This window comes from Apium graveolens, unplaced genomic scaffold (assembly GCF_009905375.1).
Source record: "Apium graveolens cultivar Ventura unplaced genomic scaffold, ASM990537v1 ctg7107, whole genome shotgun sequence".
NCBI classification, from domain to species: Eukaryota; Viridiplantae; Streptophyta; class Magnoliopsida; order Apiales; family Apiaceae; genus Apium; species Apium graveolens.
Window position 1 is genome coordinate 58,213 of NW_027420045.1, and position 19,691 is coordinate 77,903.

General features: G+C 37.3%; 2 protein-coding genes across 2 annotated transcripts; both read left to right on the forward strand.

The window, feature by feature from the left end:
* Positions 1 to 8,943: 8,943 nt before the first annotated feature.
* Positions 8,944 to 10,121, forward strand: LOC141703798 (uncharacterized). Its single transcript, XM_074507235.1, has 2 exons — positions 8,944 to 9,778; positions 9,922 to 10,121. Exons 1-2 carry the CDS (start codon positions 8,944 to 8,946, stop codon positions 10,119 to 10,121), a joined length of 1,035 nt encoding a protein of 344 aa, XP_074363336.1.
* A 48-nt stretch (positions 10,122 to 10,169) lies between these two features.
* LOC141703799 (uncharacterized) lies at positions 10,170 to 10,574 on the forward strand. Its single transcript, XM_074507236.1, has one exon. The coding sequence runs from the start codon at positions 10,170 to 10,172 to the stop codon at positions 10,572 to 10,574; it is 405 nt and encodes a 134-aa protein (XP_074363337.1).
* The last annotated feature ends 9,117 nt before the right edge of the window (positions 10,575 to 19,691 follow it).

The window sequence follows — 19,691 nt, forward strand, 5'->3', positions numbered from 1 at the left end:
TAACCTATAAATATATGCATATAGGTTAAAACTATATAATTATAACTTATTATATGCACATGAATATATATATGTCCTAAGAATCATATCCCTGCTTTGATACCAACTAAATGTGACACCCTTATACCTTAGTTTATTTATAAACTTTAATCTAATTGAACATATACTCATAAAAACTAAATAGGTTCAAGCGCTCAAATTTTAAATTCACAAAAACATATATATTAATATTACAAACCCACATTCTGCCTTAAGTTATACAAACGGAGTTTGACGCAACACATTAAAAATAACTTCCCAAAAGACTTAGCTACATATGGCTATATATACGAGTGCGGAAGAGTGGGGAGTCTGGAGCATTAGCTGGCCGACCTGTGACTTAAGCATGTATTTACTACTCCAAACTTGATATCACGCAAAGGTCTAGTTTTTAGGATAACCTGAAAGGTATTTGCATTTGATATGAGTTGCAACTCAATGAGCATAAATCATTATAACTTTTACTCCAACGGATTTAACAATATAAAATAACAATAAAATACTTGTGCCATGTACATGAATACATATGCGCTAATATTCCCTTGACTTTTATTATTGTGACCAATCAATCTTTTAGTATTATTCCAGAATTCACATTTGTTTCACGTTATTTGCCTCAAAGGCTCATAATTCACATTGATAGCCAAAAAGGCTAGAAATTCACATTGATAGCCACAAAGGCTACTGATTCACGTTAAAGGCTAGCTAGGTCTATCTTTGATACTAAAATATTGATGGTCACAATGCCTTTAATTAATCCAAGTGCTTATTCATCTTTATAGTATGTTAAAAAGAATTCAAGTAGCAGGTTATACGATTATAACTACTTTACAGCGAGCACAACACAGTAAGTATACAATCACATAATGTAAATAGGTCCCAACATTCACAGGTAATAAAAAAATGTATTTAACTTATATTATCATGGTCAAGTAATTAAAATGAACTTGTAAAGATAATTATACTAGAACAAGGTTCCGATTTATACTCACCTTATACTATTTAAATGGTGATTATTTTACTCAGTTTGTCTGTGATATCACCCCTATAATCGATGTACTTTATTCACCAGACGGCCGCTATGAAGGAAAGAGATGAATAAATTCTTCTAATATATTCTTTATTTGTTGCTGGCTTCCTGTCTCGCTTCTTGTCGCTCAAGCAGTACTCTCTTCTCTTTTTTTAAAGTTTTGCTATCTCCTTTTTTTAAAATGAGTGATGTGCTAAGTTTTTACATCAATAGCACTGTGGTCTGTGTCTCTTCCTTTTTTTATTTGGACACTAATCCATCTGCAGGGTACTCCACGTGGATGTCTATCTTTATTAATTTATATTTTTTTTTATGAAACAAGCTCTCCCATTTGTTTTTTAAGTAATAATTCTACATTAGCTGCTTGGTGATATTTCTCTTGGTTAATAACAATTAAATTATATTACAAACATAGCTAAACAAATGTTTATTCACCTAACGTGGTTGACTTGAAATGGTGTAAATTCTTTTTCTTTCTTTTTCCTTTTTTATACCCATACTTCCAACTATTTAAATAAAGAAAATTATATAACCATTTTGTCATACACTAAATCCAATATATTTAGCTAATATTGTACTAAAATAAAATATGGCTAGTCAACTATCCAACAAATTTGTATTTCGTTAGTCACTGACTGTGAGGTGGTTACTCTTTACTAAAAGCAAAAACTAAGTCTTGTCATCTGACATGGTTTGAATGTGGTGTCTTTTGGCACGTTTGTTTTAGTATTTCATCTTATTATGTTTAGATCTGTCATTCAGTCGCTTGTTTTCTTTCTTTTCAAAGCATTGTCATGGACTCGTTGAGGGAAATGGAGGAGAAGTTCGCCACTATCACTCTGGAGGAGGAAGATCAGGGGAAAATTTCTTATGAAGGAGATACAGGGGAGTTGTCAGACATAGATACCAGATGGTGCTTAGTGGGTCAGTTCTTAAAGGACTCTTCAATTGATTTTCAAGCTATGCAACATAAAATGTCGTCCCTTTGGCGGCCAGGGAGGGGTTTGTATGTGAAGGATCTAGGAGGAGGACGCTACTTATTTCAGTTTTACCACGAACTTGATATCAAACGGGTTTTGGAGGGAATTCCATGGACCTTTGGGAGGTTCCATTTTATATTGGAGAGATTGAGAGAAGGAGGAAATCCACGAGAATTGGAGTTAAATAAAATCATGTTATGGGTTCAAATTTATGGTATGGCTACAGGCTTTATATTGGAAAGAGTAGTGAGAGATATTGGGAATTACATAGGCACTTTTGTAGAATCTGATGCAAATAAATTTGTGGGAGTGTGGAGAGATTATCTTCGCATTCGGGTGAAGATACCGATACAGCTTCCCTTGAAAAGAAGGATAAAGTTCAAGCAAAATGAAATTGTTTGGTGTTGGGCCAATTTTAAATATGAAGCAGTCCCCACCTTCTGTTTTATCTGTGGTTTGATCAGGCATGGAGAGAAATTCCGTGAGAGGTTATTTGACACACCAGAGGAGGTAATAGAGAAACCATAGGGGGCATGGATGAAAGCATATCTCCGACGTAAATCACTCTCACAGGGCTCTAAATGGTTACGCCAAGGTGGAGGAGGAGTACCAGTTCAGGCACCGGAATTTCCAGTTGGAGGGGCCAGAGATGATGTGCACAGGAAAGATCCTGCTGGGGATAGCAACAACGTGATTACAGGAGAGAAAGGGGGTAAGGATGGGCGTATTATTAGGGATATAGTTATGAAAGAGAAAGGAAATATCAACATTAATGGGCGGGAGAATCAGGATAACATAATTCAAAATAATAGAGATAATCAGGAGGAGATTTTTCAGGAGGGTAATATAACTGAAGATATGCAGATTATTGACCCAAAAAGGCGCCATACAAGTGACCCCAATGGAGAGAAGCCCAAAGCCCATATAACCAATGACGACCAAATGGAGTGTGCACATAAGGAACTGGGCCAAAAAAACTTGGAGGAGGCGGGTCTTGCTTTGCAGGCCTGCCAAGCATTATGAGTGTTTTGAGCTGGAACTGCCGGGGTGTTTGGCTACCTTGGAATTTTCAGTTCCTTACGGACGTGATCCGTAATAAAAAGCCCACGTTTATTTTCTTATGTAAAACAATTAGTAGTAAAAATAAGATGGAGTGGATTAGTCGAAAGCTGGGTATGAGGGTTTATTTGTGGTGGAGCCTATTGGGCGCAATGGTGGCTTAGCTTTGTTGTGGAAGGAGAAGGACCAGGCGAAACTGCATAGCTATTCTAAGAATCATATCGATATTCAGGTTTGTTTTGAGGGTATGAATGAGTGGAGATTAACGTATTTTTATGGCGAACCAAATAGGGCTCACAAAAAACAAACTTGGGAGTTGCTTCATAATCTGTCAAGAGATGCCAATCTACCTTGGTGTGTCATTGTTGATCTGAATAATGTAGTCGCACATGAAGATAAAAAGGGAGGTGCAGCGTACCCTAACTGGTTGATTGACGGCTTTAATCAAGTTTTACAAGACACGAGGCTGAACGATCTAGAGTTAACGGGTCATCAGTATACGTGGGAGAGAGGTCGTGGTACAGCCAATTGGATAGAGGTTCGCATTGATAGAGCCATGGTATCACAAAGGTGGTTAGATAGTTTTAGGATGGCAAAACTATACAACATGGAGGATTCAACTACTTCGTTGGACCACAACCCCATTTTCTTATAATCAGAGCCTGTAATGTATACGAGGAGGAAACTGTCTTTTCGCTTTGAAAACGCATGGTTTTCAGAACCGATGTGTGCACAGATTATCAAGGACAGTTGGGAAGGCTATTGTGATATGAATATCCGGGAGAAGATTCAGATTTACGGAGTTAAGCTTGGGGAATGGGGAAAAGAAATCACAGGAAAGTTTGGTAGACGCATAAATGGAACGTTTCAAGGACATCAGAAAGCAGTTGTTTAAAATTTTTAGCAGCAAGAAATCTTCTGGCGTCAACGCTAGAAATAGCTTTGGCTCAAGGCTGGAGATCGTAATAGTAAGTTCTTCCATACTATGTCTAGTGCACGGAAGAGAACGAACCATATTCAAAGACTTCAAGATGATAATGGTGAATGGGTAGAATGGAATAAGGGTTTGGAAGAGTTAATCTTGAATTACTATCAGCAGGTATACACTTTAGATGGTCCTAAGTGGAGTGATGTTATTGAGAATATTCCTACTACTATTTCTGAAGTCCAGAACAAGGAGCTAGTGAAGGATGTATCGAAAGAAGAGGTTAGGAAGGTGCTTTTCCAGATGCACCCAAATAAAGCACTGGGGCCTGACGGAATGACTCCCGCGTTCTTTCAGAAACACTGGACTATGGTGGGGAATGATGTGTTTGAGGTGGTTAGAGAATTTTTCAGGGAAGGTACTGGTTTGCAGGAGCTAAATTGCACTAATGTGGTCCTGATTCCAAAGAAAAAAGATCTGATAAAGGTAACTAATATGCGGCCGATTTCTCTTTGTAATGTGCTAAGTAAGGTGGTTACAAAAGTTATGGCCAACAGGTTGAAGAATGTATTGGGTAATGTTATTAGTGATACCCAAAGCGCTTTTATACCGGGGTGACTCATTACGGATAATATTATGGTATCCTATGAGGTGATGCACGACTTAAAAAGGAAAAGGCGTGGGAAAGAGGGTTTCATGGCGCTAAAGCTCGATATGAGCAAGGCCTATGATAGAGTGGAATGGGGGTATTTGAGGGAGATTATGTGTAGAATGGGTTTTAATTCATGGTGGGTTGAGCTTATGATGAGGTGTGTGAATCAGTAACATACGACATAAATCATGGAGGTTTCGATATGGAGACGATTTTGCCTGGTCGGGGCCTTTGACAAGGGGACCCTTTGTCCTCACATTTGTTCATAATGTATGTTGAAGGCTTGTCTGCTTTAATTCAGAAATATGAAGATAACAAATGGATTCATGGGGTTAGTGTGGGTCGTAGGGCTCCTAATATTACCCATATGTTATTTGCAGATGATAGCTATATCTATGTTAAAGCAAACCTGGGGGAAACGGAGAGAGTTCTGGAGTTGCTGGGAATATTTGAGAGAGCCTCGGGTCAGAAAGTAAATTTGTTGAAGTCCACAGTGTTTTTTAGTTCGAACATGATCACGTATAACCGAGAGGGGATATGTGGTATTTTGCAGATGAGTGAAGCTACGGGAAAGAGTACTTATCTTGGTCTTCCGAATATTGTTGGTCGGAACAAGTCATCTGTATTGGGTTTTATTAAAGGAAAGGTGCGTCAGAGTATTCAAAGTTGGAATGGTTTAATGTTGTCAAGGGGAGGGAAGGAAGTCTTGCTGAAAACAGTGGTACAGGCTATCCCATCTTTTGCTATGAGTATTTTTTATTCCCTGAGGGACTTATAAAAGAGTTAGAGAGTCTGATGAATCGCTTCTGGTGGCAGGCCTCAAATAAACAGAAGAAAGGAATTCATTGGATGGAGTGGAAACGTTTAGCTGTGCACAAGTCGGTCGGAGGCTTAGGTTTTAAAGATATACGGGATTTTAATCTGAGTATGATGGGGAAACAAGGGTGGCGTCTTATGCGAAACCAATCTAGTTTGGCGAGCCGGGTGTTTAAAGCTAGATATTTCCCGAAGTGTGATTTTTTAAATGCTCCGCTTGGAAACAATCCCAGCTTTATGTGGAGAAGTATTTGGAAAGCGAAGGACTTGCTTAAAGTAGGGGCTAGATGGAGCGTGGGCACAGGTAGGAATATTGATGTTTTAAATCAACCTTGGTTAGTTGATGACAATAACCCGGATGTCACGAGCAGGTTACCAGTTCTGGCTGAGGCCACAGTAGATGCTATTATACAAGAGGACAAAAGGCAGTGGGATGAAGATATAGTAACGGATTTATTCAATGATAGAGACATAGTTTGTATTCTGCAGGTGCCTCTAAATGAAGGTAATAATGAGGATCAGTTATATTGGAAGGAGGAGATTAGTGGAGAATATTCAGTCCGGTCAGCGTATAAAGCTCTGCAGGTTCGGAAGGGTAATTGGTGTACAGCAGATCAAACGGGTATGTGGAGTAAGTTTTGGAAGATCAAGGTGTCGTCCAAGGTTGCCCATGTCACTTGGAGGGCTATTACAGGTTGTTTACCCACCTTGGTCCAGTTATACTCTCGTTATATTCCTGTCCAGATTACCTGTCCAGTATGCAACTTTGGGGAAGAAACTCATGCACTGGTTTCGTGTGGCTTTGCGCAGTCATGTTGGCAACAAATGCTAGGTACTAATTTTTTTGCACACCTGTCGAACTTTAAGGAATGGTTTGAGTGTATGATTTCGACATTCAGCAGGGATAGATGGGCTGAGATTCTTATGTTGTGCTGGGCGATCTGGAATACTCGTAATGAGTTGGTTTGGCAGCAGAAGCGTCCTCGTTTTGATAATGTAGTTAAGTCAGCTAGCAGTTACTTTGTACAATGGAAAAATGCCCAATCAGTTAGTTACATTGCTTTGTTCCCAGATGGTGATGAAAGGGACGGAGTGACGCGTTGGGTTAAGCCTCCAAGTGATATAATCAAAGTATCAGTTGACGCAGCCATATTTTCAGAGCATGGGGCGTTTGGTATCGGTATGATTGCCAGGAATTCAGATGGTGTTCTGGTGCATGCTCAGACTTGGCGAGTGTGGAGCTCCAGGATGGCGGATTTTGCAGAGGCGATGGCTATAAAGGAAGCGTTGAGCTGGTGTAAGGCACGAGGGGATCAGAAATTTGAGATTGAGTCTGATTGTTTGGTGGTGATCAAGGCAATCGGAAGCAGAGTGCCAATGGTGTCACCGGTTGGCAGAATCATCGAGGAGTGCCGGGAGTTACTTCTTGCTCTAAACAATGTTAGTTTGTTTTTTGTTAAACGATCAGCTAATATGGTTGCCCATAGCTTGGCTAGGGCGTCGTATTCTTTTCCGGATCGCACCTATGAGGAGTGTTGTTCCTGTGGAGGTTAAGAATTATATTTCATATGATTTAAGTATCAATTGAATCTTTGATTTTGAGTCAAAAAAAATCTAATATATTTATTATTCTAATTATACATTCTCTACAATCTCACATTCTAATATTTCACCATCTCAATTGTCTATTTAATATATTAATCTTGTTATTGATGTAACTAATCACCCTTTTTAATTTAAATATTATACTTGATCTTAAATTCTATTATTATTATTATTATTATTATTATTATTATTATTATTATTATTATTTCAACTAAAACTCTAAATTTAATTTAAATTAAAATTTATTCTATCTAGAATAAATTCTTGAATGCAAAGTTTTACATTTTCTACAATCCATCTCATTTTTTTATTATTATTTTTTTTCCAAATATCCCCTCTAATAACAAAATTTTATATAAATTTAATTTCTTATTTAAATGCATTCTAATCAAATACTATTAATCAGTGAACCATGCATATCATACACAAATGATTCAAGTGACCTTAAACTTGGTCACTAGCTCACACTATACTCATAATCTTTTATTATTATTATTTTACTATTATTAAATATAACTAATTAACAAGACTACGGGTGAATGGATATGGAAACATAAATACTGTGATGCTTTCTCATTCATGGCCACCTTTTGTCTAGTTTCATTATTATTATTATAAAATAACTACTTTACACATCTATTCTTTACTTTCTCTTCATTTCAATCAACTTAAAATCTCAAGAATTGCTCTAGTAGTTATTTTAACAATTAACTCACAATTCAGTAACTCAGATTTTATCTATAAATTAAATAATGAAAAAAACTATTTTTATGAAATAAAATATAATAATTACTTTCTTGATAATATTAAGCTATCACATAAACGTCTAATCACTAAATGCATACATTTTGTGATATATAAATATTTTGCAAATTTAATACTAAATTCCATCTACTCATTATTAACAATAACAAGTAACACAATTAAAATTTTTAATAAAATATAAATGACTTATTATTAAATAATAAATGCATGCTCGTGTGTACTTCTCAGACAGAGATGTGATAGTAAGAAGTCACAACATGAGGTTTTATCCAGCAAAATGCTCATTCGCTCTTTGTAGAGGTCGATTCCTAGGGTATCTCTTAACTCAAAGAGGTATTGAAGCTGATCCCAACCAGATATCAGCCATTCAAAACATGACAGCTCCAAAATACATCAAAGAACTCCAAGTCCTCGCAGGCTCCATTGCAGCTCTAAGACGTTTCATACCTCAGTCATCAAAGAAATGCCTCCCAATGTGCGAAGCCATTAAGCAGGCATAAAAAAGCAATCCCTTCAAATGGACGAAAGAATGTGAGGAAAGCCTACAACAAATAAAACAATTCCTCACCTCACCACCCATAATGGCAAAACCAAATCCATGTGAACCCCTGAAACTATACCTATCTGCGGCCGATTCAACAGTAGCAGCAGTATCATCAAGGAGGAAAATTCTAATCAAAAACCTGTATATTATGTAAGCCACACACTAAAATAAGCAGAAACTCGTTATTCAAATATCGAGAAACTTGCGTATGCACTTATAATTGCGAGTAGGAAATTAAGGCAATACTTCCAAGGACGGCTGATAATAGTCATGACAAATGAACCATTACGAAGAATTTTGCATAAGCCATATATGACAGGAAGATTAACATCATGGACGGTTGAGCTAAGTCAATTCCACCTCGAATTCCAACCAAAAACATCTATGAGATCTCAGGCCTTAGTTGACTTCATCACGGAGTGTAGCTTCTCAAATCTTGAACCAGGAAAAGTAATTCCCACATCTGAAAACAATGCATGGATACTCTTCACAGACGGGTCATCCACCTCACAAGTAGGAGGTGCATGAATGGTCCTCACTAGCCCAAAAGGTTTTGTGGCCAAGCAGGCTGTGAAGTTCAAATTCCCTGTCACCAACAACGAAGCTGAATACGAAGGTCTAATAGCTGGTCTCAAACTAGCCCTCAAGCTAGAAGCAGGCGTAATCGACATATTCAGTGATTCACAATTGGTAGTCAAACAAGTCCTAGGGGAGTTCAAAGCAATTAATGACAGGATGTCCACATACATGCAACTCACTCTTAAACTCCTACAAAAGTTCACCTCATGGACCATCAGCAACATTGGTAGGTCAACAAACCAGTGGGAAGACACCCTCTCTAAAATGGCTACTTCAAACATCCATCAGGTCACGGACCCCACATATTTCACAGAGTTGTCACACCCGTCAATTGAAGTTCGCGAAGTCAACTGCATATCAAATGAAGAAGATTGGAGAACTCCAATAATCAAGTTCATTCAAGGAAATATCACAAAAAGTAACAGACAACAACTGAGGAAAATAGAAATGAAAGCCAAGCTATTCAGACGAGCTTTGGTCGAACCATTGCTTAGATGTGTTAACAAAGATGAGTCACAAATTGTAATAGAAGAAATATATTCGGGCATATGTGGAGACCACCTTGCAGGAAAAAACGTGGCCCTAAAGATTATAAGACATGGCATTTTTTGGCCCACCATATGTCAAGACTGTGAAAAGTACATGAAACAGTGCAAACCCTGTCAGCTGTATAGCTCGAAGAACCACAAGCCCTCTGTGCCCTTCAATCCTACCACCTCACCTTGCCCATTCTACATGTGGGGCATAGACCTAGTGGGACTGCTTCCAAAGAGCTCCAAGCAGTGTCAATACATCATTGTAGCGGTAGATTACTTCACCAAATGGATGGAAGCATAACCCCTCGCCCGAATCAGAGAAATGGATGTAATTCATTTCTTATGAAAAACATAGTATTCCAATTCGGAGTACCCATAATCATCATTACAGATAATGGCACCCAGTTCACAGGCGAGAGTTGGAAGATTGCTCTCGAAGAGCTCGAGGTCCAGCATCTCAAAGCCTCAGTGGCATATCCACAGGCCAATGGCCAGGTTGAAATCACTAACAAAGCATTTCTACAAGGCCTCAAGAAGAGACTGATGGATGCCAATAGAAACTGGGTAGATGAGCTTCCAGATGTACTGTAGAGTCTACGAACTACCCCAAAGGCCGCAACAGGTCAAACACCCTTCAGGATGGCATATGGGACTGAAGCCATATTACCAATGGAAATTGGGTCTAAATCCTTGCGCATCAAAAAATTCAATCCCGAAACTTCAGAAGAGGGACTACGACTAAATAATGATCTTTTAGAAGAAGTCAGAGAGTCCGCACAGTTCAAAATCTCTAAATACCAAGAAAAGGTCGCAGAGCTGTACAATACAAAAATCAAGCACAGGGGCTTCAAAGTCAATGATTTGGTGTTAAGAGAAGTGGCAACCTCAATGCCCTTAAAAATGAATAAAATGTCTCCACCATGGGAAGGCCTATACAGGGTAATCAAAGTCACCAACTCAGGTTCATATCACCTCGCACAGCTCAATGGAACTCCAATACCAAATGCATGGAACACCGTACACCTCAAGAAGTTCTACCCCTAAGAAAAGAAGAAATCGAAGAAAAATCTCTTAAGTTTAAATTATTAAGTTATTTAAGGTAAATCTCCAAAACAAAGTCAAGTTGTGTTCGAAAGCCATGATGTAAGATAATATATGCTTGATGATGTTTATCTGAAAAAGTTTTATAAAATATTCATCTTTCAACTTAATTTTGCATTCATATCTTTACCTCAGCACATACACACACGATTTTAAATCTTCACCCAAGCTTTTTTATTCAAGTCTTAACCTCCACTCAACGAGAAACAAATGACTTACAGTAAGTACTTACTGTTGCAACACAAACAACAAAAATAAAGATAACTCCAAAGGAGAAAAGAGAGGGAAAAACAAGATGCATGGCAAAATTCTCCATAATTACGAGCAATCAATGCTCAAAATACAAGTTGAAATGCCAACACAACCAGAAGATCAGATTCGAAGTTCAAAAAGCCCCGTAGGGTCCAACAAAGTTCAATACCAAAACAAGACAAGAAAATAACGTAAGTCAAATTACATAAACCTCTCGGGGCATCCCCCAGGTACAGAATATAAAGTTAAGCTCCACCGGGAAGAGTAGACGAGCCAGCTTTACCATCTTCAGCTTTCCCTTTGAGACAAGCAAGGTAACACTCAAAGCTGTGTCCGCTAACTTCAAGCCCAGCCTCAACAAGACGCTTCACGCACTCACCATAGCCCTCTTCGAAAGAGCAAGAGCCTCAGTTTCACAACGCGCTAGCTGGGCCGCCATACCATCTAACTTGCTGATCAGTTCGGATTTATCAATAACCCACTGGTTCTCCTTCTCAATAAGCCCGTATTTAGAAGCACTAAGAGCGGCCTCAAGTCCACGAACCTCATTCTCCAAGTCAGCTACCTTCAAACTTGATGAACCACACTTAGTAATCAGTTCAGACTTTTCAGTCAAAAGGGAAAACACCCTATCAGCAGAGGCATTGTTATCCTTAGTCAAAGCATCAGATTTCTTTTCAAGGGCCAAATTCTCATATCTCAAAGACCGAATCTCCTCACGAAGCTTATTCACTTTAGCAGCATCAGCAACCTCACCCAGAGTCAGCAACTTACCAAGGTCTGTCGCCACCTAACAAACGAAAACAGGAGAGGCATGAGAAAAGAAAAGAAAAAAAGAGATAAACAAAGGGATATGTTACACACAAAAAAGAGAGAAAAAAAAAGACTAGAAGTACCTTTTCGGTATAAGCCTTGCACCTATGCAAGCCATTCTTTAGGGAATCCACAGAACCACCAACCGAAGAGGCATCACAAACCACGAAACCTGGACCATCTTGACCAACAGAGGCCGCAACAGACGCCCTACAGGCCACATAATCCTTTAGTTCTTGGAGTGGTGACTTCGGGAAGAATGTCCTTCACGATGACATTTCTTATCCTTGTCTTTCAAAAGAACAGCTATAGGCATGGGGTCAGACGCATTATCAAGCTCAGCCACAGGAACAGCCTTCGAGTCAACTTCAGGTCCCCTCTCCTCAGGAGCCACAACAACAACAGAAGCTCCAGACGCCTTGCTTTTTACAAGTCGAGCAAGACACTCCTCAGTAGGCATCTTAACAAACCAGTCAAACAACCGACGGAGGCTCCATCTAACAACTGAAATAAAAAAAGGCAAAGTCAGAAAATAGCAATTATAAGAATGTACAAATCAAGTATGATCAAGCAAAGGCAACAAATCTTACAACAGTGACTAGTCAAAAAATTAGGATCAATAAACTCATCAGGATGGTACCTAACAGAAGAACCAAGAAAATGGGACAAGTCTTTAGGCGTCTTCGACCCCAAACGGTTCAAGGACCTTACACGGGCCAGACACAAGGACTGCCAGGGTCCTACACGACTCAATCCGGGTCTCTCATACCAGGACCATTTATCAAGCCAACCAGAATTAGATCCAGGGGCCTCAGCAAGCTTTTTACAACCCTCTTTCTTATCAAAATAAAGCTGAACCCCAATACTTTTCACACGAAAGATAAAAAATAACAAATCGAGAGTAGGAAAATACCCAACCTCATGACAACGAGCTATAACCCCATTAATCTGAAGAACATTATTGGGTACTAACTGACCTAGACCACAACCGAGAGCCTCAAAAATAAAAAAATAAAAAGGATGTGGGGGAGGTTTAAACCCAAACTCAAAATACAAGTCAGGTATGGCATGACGTCCAAGGATTGAAGAAGTCCACATACACTCACGAGGCAGGGGTAAAAAAGCAATATAGCCTTCAGAAAAAGAATAATGCCTGAACAACCTATAAAAGTCCAAAGGGGACTTAGAATGCAAACTAGGGAGATTAAAGGACTTATTAGACTCAAACTTAGCACCATGGCGAGGCTCCGACACCTCATACACAGAAGGAGTATGCGAAGAAGAACCAACATTCAAAGTGTCTTTCCCGATAGACAAACCACCTCCCTTAACAGGTGAAGAAGAAACACTCTTATAAACACCGACATTACGATGAGAAATACAGTCCAAAACAGGAGTCTTGTAGGAGACAGTATCTCCAAACTCATCCACACTCTCCCCGGTACTATCACTCACAGTACCGAAAGAAGTCCGACGAGAAAGATCCATGACCCACGAATAAATACAACGAGAAGAATAGAAGATAAAAAAAAGAAAACAAAAACAACAAAAGAAGTACCTAAACCAGAAGGAGAAGCAAGACAGCCAAGGAAAAGACAAGAAGAAAAAAAGAAAGGAAGAAGAGATTATAAACATTGGAAACTAAAAACTGTACCTTTTGAAGTCCCAACTGCTCAAATTCCAAGAAAGAAGCCCAAGCAACCAACCAATGAATGAAGAAGTGACCCTTCACCTCTCTGCCATGACCGGAAGAAAAAATATGAAAATAATTTGCATGCAAAATTTTTTCTCTTTCATTCTTGTTACCCCAATGTAAAACCCATAATTAAAAGATCTAAAAGATCTTTTTGGAATAAATGGGGGACTGAATGTTGGGCCGCAGCCCACATAGTAAAGAGCCCACTAAAAAGGCCCACCTAGATAGTATAAAAGGACTTATAAACATACATGAAAAGGGATTTGATATTACACTTTAACAGGAAGCATTCACAATTGCACTTTGAGAGCTTGCAACAGAAAAGCAAAGACTCTGCATCACTGCGTTAACTTCCGAAACTGGTGGGATGATGTCTACCTCTTCCATGGACAAAGGAAGCAGAAGGGATTCAAGGGCGTCTTGAAAAAAATCCAGTACAAAATTATTCTCATTAAATTCTGAAAGCGAGGAAGGAGATCCTCGGGGGGAAAGGTTAAGGATTTCTCTCTGTTGCTGGTCTGGGATGAGAGGAGCTAGCCCTTGGCCAAAAAGAGGGAAAGGAAGCAAGACACCCATATCAGAATCAAGGAACTTTTGTAGGTTCCCGAAGTTACCTGGGATCTTTGTGAAGACGTTGAGGTTCTCCAACCCATATGATGATATATATTGAGCAGTTCAGTTCATACTCAAAGGTACACGAGAAACTAACCTTTGAGTTTCATCCTCCACGAAGTGATTGGTATGGAAAAAGTTGATTTGAGAAACAACCTGAATAAGGTTATCTGGAATATGGGCAAATTCATGAAATCTGAGCACATTGAAAGCCCCCTCATTATCTAGCTCTACATGGGTGCGATCAAACCCTAGTCGATGTGCTTGTATCATGCTAGCGTGGGCAGGCTAAAGAGTGGCCTCATCAGCTTTCATGCGATGCATAGGTCCGTCTGCACTCCAAAGATTAACACCAATAGAGTTCCTGATGATTGCTCCTACGACATTCGATTTACCGTTGGGTAATGGCAGTTCAATAACAATGAAGTAAATATTAATCTTTGCGAAATCCTCCCCAGAAACTACCCATCCTTCCCCCATTGATGGTGAAGAGCAAACGAGATTAGAGAAGAAGAGAAGGAGTAAGCCAAGATAGAGATGAGAAGGGTTTACTGGGGAGCACACTTCATATATAGATGAGTCTGAATGGGAACTGATGATAATTGTTCGTCTTCCCAGACAAAATACGGCTGATGGACAGTAGCATGCATGCTTTTCTATAAACCCAAGGATCATCTCGGGACTAAACGATAAATTGGGGAATAAAAGAGAAGCCCAAGAAAGGATTTTGTAATAATTAAGCTAAAACTCCCCTGCGATACGAAGCATTAAGAGAAATATTAAAGGGAGAAATGAAATAAATTACATCAATATATTTATATAAAGTAAGATCCCAGCTGGCTGACGTGGCGTGCTTAAACTTCTTCTAACTCAGTTTCTCTCATTTTCAGCTTTCTTATATTTTGGACAATTTTGTTTATTTTAAAGTACATTGATACATTAAAGTCGATCGATTGTAGGACTTTTCATCTGTCAAATCCAATCATCCAATTTTTGGCTTTCTATCTTCCATATCCAATCAGTTTTAGGCTTCCTCATATCAATCAAATTCTATCAATCAGTTTTATATGTTTATCTTTTCATTTATAGTCGTGCAACTATAGAAGCTATGTTAGAAGAGAGAGGGAAGTTACCGGAATTTTTCATCTAATCAAGTTTGTTTCTACGCAATTTCGATTTATAATTTAGTTATTACCTTTGAATTTGATCGCATGCCTAAAAACTACATAATGGGGTATATACTGCAACACAATATATTTTACATAAATCAGAATTTTAGTTATAAGTCTTGCCAAAAGCTGCACTAACGGCCTCTTCCAAAGCATTAGTGCCTCCTACCAAGGGTGCTTCAGGAGTGAATGGTGACTCAAGTGGCGAAGGTAGTTTGAGTTGTTCAATGAAATTTATGCCTTATAATAATATTTGACTTAGTATTTGCTCCTAATACCTTTCATTGTATATGAAGCGCCCACGAGGATTCATATCAAAGATTTGGCTTCTGATGTCACACAAGATTCCCTATTGAGAGTGGTCCAGAAAATGATATTGTCAAACCAAGGAGTGTCCAAATCAGTGACTATCCAGAGGTATGATGGGTTCACGTTACATGTTAATAAATATGATTATAGGATTAAAGGATTGGTTAGTTTTGTAGTATATTTAGTGGTCGTAATCTTCTTGACTATGTACTACTACTACCAGGATATTAAAGTAGGCAGATTATCTTGTACCCTTCCCATGTCCACATTATTATCATTCTTCCACTATTTTTATAAAAGATATATACTTCTATATAGCGAAACAATTGTATGTGAGCCTTTTAAATGAAAACTAGCATAATAAATTAGCAGCCTTTTAACTGTAATTTTTAACTTTTTGTTAAGCCTTAATGTTCTTAAAATTGGGTGTACATTGTCTGTGAGCCTTCTGAATAAAAAATAGCAGGATACATGATGCTACATTGTACATTCCCTGACTTTTAGTTTTGGTTCCTTCTAATTTTGGTGGTTGTTACTTGAATTTTAGAGTCCCGAGAATATAACCAGTAGTCTTTTATACACTCTCTAAATGGGTAAAATTCTGTAGTATAAGAGAAGATTCGCTTGGTTCTTTTTATAAGTACGGATAGTTACATTGTTTTGTGTACCAATGTCGAGGTTTCATTGCACTATGCAGGTTGCCTTTAAAATAGGTGACTATAAACAAGTGATATTTATTTTGACTATTGAGTATGTTAAATGTTGATTGTTCAATTTATATTCTTCCTAGATGATTTAAACCTTTACTTTCTAGCACAATATATATTTTCAAGTAACTGCTTTCTCCTTAGAAATGGTCAGATATCATTTGAACACTTCATTTTGGTAAAGCAGCTACAAAAACTATATGTTGAAAGGAGAAAGAATCGGCGATACCGGGGAAAATTACATTCAATCTGGTACCATTCAATCAGGTTTGTCTTGGCTCATCTTTCTCAATTTTTTTTTATTTTTAAAGTTATATATATACATATATATATATATATTCATCTGGAATACAATGATTCGAGATTGTTACTTTGTTGTTAAAGATTCAATTTGATTGGGAGTTATTTCATGTGATAATTAGTGAAAGATTATGTGGACTTTACAGTAGTTTGAAGCCTTCTTAGTTTGAAGTTTTGCTTCCTTCCTGTTTACTACTTTTTCCCTCTTTTAACCTACCATTTTTATATTGTTTTCCTCTTGATAAAAAAATAAATAATATATTAAAAATCACTGCAAGATATTTTATTTGGATGACGGAGTTAGATTTTGGATTCCGATGTTGCTTAGCTACATTCTCATAGTAATGGTGAAAAAATGGAGCACACAATAGTTTATACTCATACAAATATCTTAAATTTGGCAACCTCTTTTTAGCAGGACTAGGCTTGTCACGGTTTCTAACGGGTTCTTACAGTTGGTTAATTTTTCCCTATAAAGTAGGCGATTGCATTTTCCCTATGCACTCAAACAACGAAGACTGGTGCACAATTATCTTGAGGTTGAGGGAACTATTTGCATAGACTAGACTCAAACTGATATCTTCTACAAACCATATGTAAACTTCTTAATTAGTGTGATTCACGGAACCATAAATTTTCTTATTTAGTTATATTTTTTGTATTTACTTTGCTAATAGTGGCAGACATGGCACATCCCGAATGTGTGTAAAATATTTCTTCTAAATTTTCAAGCCCCATCATTTTCCCTGTTTCCCCTCATCATCTCTTGGTAACTCTTTGTAATTGCACTACAATTGATGCAAAGAATCAACAAACAATCCCTAATGTACAAAAATAACTAGCAGGGACATCAATAGCCAATCCAGATGATTCAGTTTGGACTCATTATATCCCTCAATTATGGCCGAGCATGTCTATATAAGGAGGGTCGAGCACCTCCTTTATCCTTCAAGGTTTTTACTTCTCCTCACCAGATTACAGGCAAATATTTCAGGTATCCATGGTGAACATATTATTTTATTCTATTTTTCTGATTTAATTTGTAAATTTTCCATTTTTCTAATGCTAATTATATTTTTAGCATCTAATGTTTAATTTGTTGTCATTTGGTCTTAAGAGTCCTATGCTTATTGACGTCCCAAACCAACTAAGTCCTTCAAATAGACGGGGGTTTCAGGGACATTGATATATGATTTATAATTTTGAGGTCACAGTATAGCCACAAATTCAAGTTCTTAGTTTAGACTTTGTTCAATATTTTATCTCGCCTTTACACTTGCATGATAAGGTTTGCCATTTTGTGTTTAATTGGTCTGTTAATATAGTGCTACGCATTGCATTATTATAACATTATTATTCAAATCGTGCTCCATATATGAGCCTTATTGAGTATATATGTAAATAATAGGTTTACCAGGTCTTAGAATTCCTAATTTTTAAATGATAAAGTTCTTTATAAACATCTTTTCGATAATTTACTTCCCTTATCTAATCCAATTCAAATTGGTGCTCTTCACCAGTACAAATTTCAAATGAGTAACGAGAAGGTTGGATCTGGTCGGATGATTCCCCTGCCAACAAGCTTAGGACACCCGGCTACTGAACGTATTATTTTACGTGTGGCTACAGTAAGTGTGCTCTAAGTCAAGGTTTGCAATCTTGCGCATGTATTGTAGAAAAAGAAAAGTGTGAAAAATAAATGGAAAATAATATTTTCTCCAGCTGTTAGGATATAATTATATGAATGTATTTATTATGTACCTCCTATTTGGTTTTGTTAGTATTTTTAAATAATATTTGTTTATCTTGAATTTCATTCTCTAATCTATCAAAGCAAGTATCTAATAGATTAATACTAAAATGCTAGATATAATTGTAAGATGTGATCAAATATTACTTTGGATTATAATGTTTTTTATACTATATGTTGGCGACGTGGTGTTCTTGATATCATAGGAGTTTTGTATTTTTCTTAGCCCATATGAGGATGGAACAGAGATTCATTCACTGCCTTGCAACCATTAATTTGTGAAGTGGCTCAAAATGAATACCACTTTTCAGCTCTGCAAGTATCCGCAAGAGTGATGAGCCGGTTTAAACTTTGAAGCATGCGAATGGCTAAGAAACATGTAGATTCAGGTTTTTAAATCTAAATACAAATTGTGAATGTACATCGGAGGTGAAGGTCAGATAATATCCTAGAAATTCACCAATTAGGTTATTCAAACCATTTTGTTTAGCGTTTCTATAATAACTTGACCTCTTTGAGATGTTATATTATCGTCAGACTTATGCTGACATACATCTAATCTGTTATTAATTTTGTATATTCACTATTCATACGATTGTTCTTCGGTTTTTGGTAGTAATATGTATATGAATTATGTGTATAATTTTACATGTTTGTCGATCCATTTTTGCATCATGGACTTTAGCAGATGAATTTTTCCAATTGGCTTTGAAACCGGATGTAAAAGAATTATTTACCAAGTTGGCTTTGAATTATGTGAATGTACAAAAAATTATGAATGATCTTGAGAATGGATCAAAGTTTTTTATTAACTACGGTCCCGTTAGGCTATGTCATTTCTAACTTGCAAGTAAATTTTATAGCAAATGTCTGCAATTAGTATACGGTCATAATTCCTATTAAAGTCAACGAAACAAATATGAGAAAATCTGATATTAAAGCTCAATCTGGAGCCATTAGAGATCAACAATGGCTAATTATCAATAAGCTAGTATAGATATAGATTGTATGTATGTATATCTACAACAATTGTATTGATTAGAAAGAAGAAGATTGGATGTTCTTTTTACATCTGTTTCTTATATACAGGCTGAGAGAAATGTAAAGTCTCTAACAAACTTTCCCGCCTAAACCTAACTAAGCATTTCTATTTTTAATTTAAATACTGGAATATGCCAATACCCCCCTTCAAGCTGGACTTTATAGAGGTTCAAATAGAAGACCAAGCTTGAGAGATAGTTCTTTGTATTGACCAGCGACAAAGGTTTTGTCATGATATCTGCAAGTTGCAGAAAAGTTCTAATATGAAAGATCTTGATGAAGCCAGAATTAACAAAATCTCGAACGAAATGGCAATCCTTACGAAAATGTTTAGTGCGTTCTTGAAAGATCTGATGCTCAGCAATATATTTAGCAGCAATGTTGTCACAATAGAGATTAATAGGTGTTGGA